Consider the following 4,685-nt stretch of genomic DNA (forward strand, 5'->3'; position numbering starts at 1 on the left):
CCACGCCAGAGCCTGACTTGGCGGTGGGACCACGCCCCTGGGTTTGGCTGTAATATTGCATTCCATTGCTTCTAAGACACCATATCTTTCCCCAATTTGATCAGGATGCTCCCTTTCATTGTGGTCCCTTAGAGTCGATGAAATCCGGTCAGAATAATATTAATAAACAACAGCTGATGTGTAGGAAGCCCTTGGTATGTTCCGTGCCAGGGACCATTCTCCCACTGAATCTCGCGTGAAGCTGGGAAGGCGGATTCCTCTGGAACGCCTCAGTCCTGGCCCTGGTGGTGCCCTAGGTGTGGTCCCCGACCAACCGGAACTTGCCAGCAAGGCCAATCCTCCGGCCCCGGCCCAGGCCGGCTGGATGGGCGTGGGGCCCAGAAATCTGGGTCGTAAGAGTCCTCTGAGTCAGCCTGAGTCATGTTCAAGGCTACACACCAGGGTCTTTGGCAAAGGTTCCTGACAGGGGATGCTACCGACATCTACTGGATGGAGGCCAGGGATGCAGCCGGCAATGCCAGGAGAGCTCCGGGCACAGCCCTCCGGCCCCAGACATGGGCAGGACCTTCGCCGGGAAACCTCACTCTATAAAGCGGGGGTGGGAGACCTTTTTTCTGCCCAGGGCCATTTGGATATTTATAACATCCTTCTCGAGCCACACAAAATTCTCAACTTGAAAATCAGCCGTCCCATACTGTGTGGCTCAATGGTTCCGCGTCGACCAGGAGGTCACGGTTCGATTCCCCGGTCAGGGCACAGGTCTGGGTTGTGGGCTCAATCAATGATTTGAGGCTTTGGTGTGCAGGTAGCAGCCGATCAAGATCAATGATTCTCTCTCACCACTGATGTTTTGATCTCTCTCTCCCTCTCCCTTCCTCTCGCTCTAAAATCAGTAAAACCATATTTTTTAAGAATCAGCCTGCTAGCCTGGCCGCCGTGGCTCTGTGGTTGAGCATCGACCTATGAACCAGGAGGTCACGGTTCGATTCCCGGTCAGGGCACAGGCCCGGGTTGCGGGCTCGATCCCCAGTAGGGGACATGCAGGAGGCAGCCGATCCATGATTCTCTGTCATCATTGATGTTTCTATCTCTCTCTCCCTCTCCCTTCCTCTCTGAATTTAAAACAAAAACAACAACAACAAAAATCAGCCTGCTCTATTTGGTCAAACATTTAATTAACGCTCCCCGAATGCCTTGTGGCAAGCAGGGCCAAACCAAATGATTTTGAGGGCCTTCTACGGCCCGAGAGCCGGACGTTCCCCACCCCTGCCCCAAAGTCACTCCGCGTGTCATTCTGGTGAGCAGGGGGCACACAGAGGTGAAGTCAGGTGCCCAAAATCACACCCCCAGTAACTGGCAGAGCTAGGGCTTAAACTGAGCCCGTCTGTCCCAGATCCCCGCACCCACCCTCTCCCCTCAACCCCCCGGCCATGCTGTGACTCAATGAGGTGGTCGCTCATTATCCATGCTTTCCTCAGAGTGGGGGAGGCCCAGGGTCACTGAGCTAAGAAGCTGCAGAGCCAGGGCCCAGGGGCGGTCGGATCCCAAAGAGAGCAGAGGCCCGCCATCGGACGGCCTGAGGCCCGAGCCATTGGCACACCAGGTCTCATTCCTTCCTGGACACTCTGGGAGGTGGTGTTACTCACCCCGGCCGCCTGGGACTCCAGGCCTCGCCTCCCAGTTTGGAAAGTCCTACATACACACTGCAGGCCCCATTCTCCAGAGAGGAAGCCGGTCAGAGAGGTGAAGACTCACCCAGGCCACCAGCCAGGCCAGGAGCAGGACGGGCGGAGGCCAGGCCTGGCTCCAACCCTAAGCCCGATCCCAACGACAACCCCTCTCCTGGCAGGTGTTCAGACCCATTTCACAGATGAGGAGCCAGAGGCTGGGCGGGGATCCGTGTGCTCGGAGACTGGGGGCGGGACACGGGGTGAGGGCTGTACCTGTAGGACCCTGAGATGACCCTCTCACCGTCCAGCAGCACGAACTTCTCCCGCACCCCGCCCGTCACCTGCCGTCGCCGGCGGCTCTGGAAACTGCAGCCCCGCAGGACGCGGATGTCCAGGTTCTGGGAGGTGGGGGGACACAGCCTCGCTGAGGCGGACCTCACAGACTTCCACCTGGGGGGTCCTCCAGGCTGCCCGCCCCCCCCATCACTTTGTGGAGAGTCTGTCCCAGCTTCCCCAGGGCCACCAATCGTGGGATTCAGGGGTCTCCTGGGGGTTCCCCCAACTCAGAGGGACCCTGTGCGAAGGCCCACCTGCTTCCCCCAGTGCCAGGGGCACCAGATCCCTGGGGACCCTCTCCGCTGGCACCCACCTTGCTGGCCCAGGACCCACCCCGGGGACAGTCTCCCTCCGCTGCCCCCCGCACCAGGGGGATGGGGACTCAGGTCCCTTCCGCCAGGCCCTACCTCAGTGGCCCAGGGATTCACCCCCAGCTGCTGGGCCAGGGTCAGGAAGGCAGGCAGCTGCTGGCGGTCCAGGAGCAGGTAGACGGGCACCCAGCGGCGGGTGGCGGCATCCACCATGTCCAAAAGCAGGTCTGGGTCCGTGAATATGTCCATGACGACGGCCACCAGCTGGGGGCGGGGAGAGGGGCTGTGGATAGAGCCTGGGGCTTGGGGGACCCTCGGAAGGTGGGGCCCTGGCGGTGAGATGCTGGAGGGCAGAGGTCAAGGGCCCAGCTCTGTGGGATGGTCACAAAGTGCCTGCACCTGAACAAGGGGCAGGACTCCCCGGAGCCCCCCGGCTCGGCTGCGTCACTGTCATCATGTCAACAGTGGTGAACGGGGTCCCCGAGCCAGGACGCTACACGGTGGCCCTGCTCCAGGCGTGGGCTGGAGGCCTGTGCAGCGCAGTGCACTGTGGGAACCTGCACACCTGGGTCCTGGGGGCGCCCTGGAGCCAGGGGCGGAGGGAGCTCTGAGGCTGGGGGGCTCCCAGGGACCTGGGTCTTGCAGGCAGAAGGTGTGGTGATGAGCCCTGAGCCCTGATTCCTGGTTCAAGTCTCTGCTTGGCCACCCCAGGCGGGAGACTTAACGTCCCATGCCTCAGTTTCCCCATCTCCTAAACGGACATAGTGAGTCCCAACCTCACAGGGCCCTTGTGAGAATTACACGTCAACCCAGGTAAGGTACTTGGCGTGGGAGCTGGCAAACACCAAACCTTTTCAATAAAAAGGGGCCAGCCAGGGGGCCGCAGGGGAGACAACGGGGCCCTCCCTGGGGGCCGGGGAGGGGGGGAGGGTCGATGACTGAGACAAGAGGGATCATAATTAGCCCCAACGGGCATGGATGTGTAAGGGCTGAGGATGGGGTCCCTCATATCTAAGAGGCCGAGGACGGGGTCTGGGGGCGTGGACTCCTGGGTCCGGGCATGTGAACCTGACAGTCCCCGGAGGGCCTGGGTGCGAATCCCTGGCCCAGGGGATGGTGCTCCCGGGCCGGGAGCTGCAGGGAGGATGTCTGGGTCTGGGGAATGGACTCCAGGCCCCCCCAGGCCCTGCCCCCACCTTGCAGGCGGCCTGGATTTCCTGGTGCATCAGGTCCTTGAGGGATGGGTGGCCCTCGCCCGGTGGCTGGGTGTATAGCTGCGCCCGGGTGATGCCCTTCCAGCCCGAGTCCTCCGGCCAGCCCAGCCGCAGCACCGGCACCGGCTCCTCCGACTGCCCCGGCCAGTAGGTCAGGCTGCGGGGGTCCCCACTGGCCACGGCTCCCTCGGCGCTGCCGGGCTCCTGCTTGGCCGCCGTCCAGTCCTCAGCCGTGGCAGCCAGGCCCTGCAGCTCGGCCCGGCTCAGGAAGGGCCGCAGCTCCTCGCGCTGCACACAGGCCTCGAAGGCCTCGGCGCCCTCACTCAGCAGAGCCTCGAGTGCCAGCCGCTGGCCCTCGGAATACAGGAAGCCCGGGCTGGTCTCCGTCAGGGGCGGCTCCCCGGCCGCCGACGCCACTCCTTCCAGGGCTGCCAGCTGCGAGGCCGCCATGGGGCCCCCGGGGCGGACCTTGAGGCTGGGTGTCTGAGGGCGTGGCCGTCTCCCAGGCACTGACCATCAGGGTCTCCTTTCAGCTTCCTATGCCAGGCTTGCAGGGCAGCTGAGGAATCTGGTGGCTCGCTGTGCTGTCCTGACCATCAGGCTGCGCGAATGACCGGCCGACCGACGCTGCTCAGACCAACTGCCCGCCAGCCTGCAGCCGCCATGGCTGGCCGGCCATCCGACCTGGCTGTCAGCCGTGTGACGATCTGGCTGCCCCCACAAGTGGTCCTGCATGTGGGTTTGGCTGAGCACCTGGCACCGTCTCCGAACTCGGTGAGCTGTCAGCTGCCCATCTCTGCTCCGGCACACGACAGCCTCCAACCTGCTGGACACACGGTGCCCCACCGGCCCTCCCGCGGGCTCAGGCGTGGTCGGGCTGACCACCTACCTGTCCTGGTCCAAGGCCCACTACTGCCTGGCCATCTCCAGGCAACAGGCTACCTGCCTGGCTGCAACTACCTGAATGTCTCTCACCAAAGGGAGAGCGGGATGCCTGTGTGCCCCCGGCCTACAGCACGTCTAACTGACCCTCTGGCCGACCCTTCGATCGGCTGGAAGACCAACAGGTTCAATGACCACCCCGTGGAACTCCCCGCTGTGTTCAGGGGATGCTTCTCCCGACAGCTGGCCGGCTAGCTCACAGCTCTCACTGG

The 4,685-nt window shown here is 63.1% G+C and overlaps 1 protein-coding gene across 1 annotated transcript in view; it reads right to left on the reverse strand.

The window, feature by feature from the left end:
* FAM83E (family with sequence similarity 83 member E) overlaps positions 1-4,396 on the reverse strand; it is a 9,590-nt gene extending 5,194 nt beyond the window's left edge. The window contains exons 1-3 of the mRNA XM_015567960.1: positions 3,514-4,396; positions 2,414-2,581; positions 1,869-2,068 (exon numbers count right to left, since the gene is read on the reverse strand). Of these exons, the coding sequence (XP_015423446.1) occupies positions 1,869-2,068; positions 2,414-2,581; positions 3,514-3,981 (836 nt within the window). The 5' untranslated portion in view covers positions 3,982-4,396. The remainder of the gene's footprint in view (positions 1-1,868; positions 2,069-2,413; positions 2,582-3,513) is intronic.
* Between the last annotated feature and the right edge of the window lie 289 nt (positions 4,397-4,685).

Source organism: Myotis davidii, unplaced genomic scaffold, assembly GCF_000327345.1.
Source record: "Myotis davidii unplaced genomic scaffold, ASM32734v1 scaffold464, whole genome shotgun sequence".
Classification (NCBI taxonomy): Eukaryota; Metazoa; Chordata; class Mammalia; order Chiroptera; family Vespertilionidae; genus Myotis; species Myotis davidii.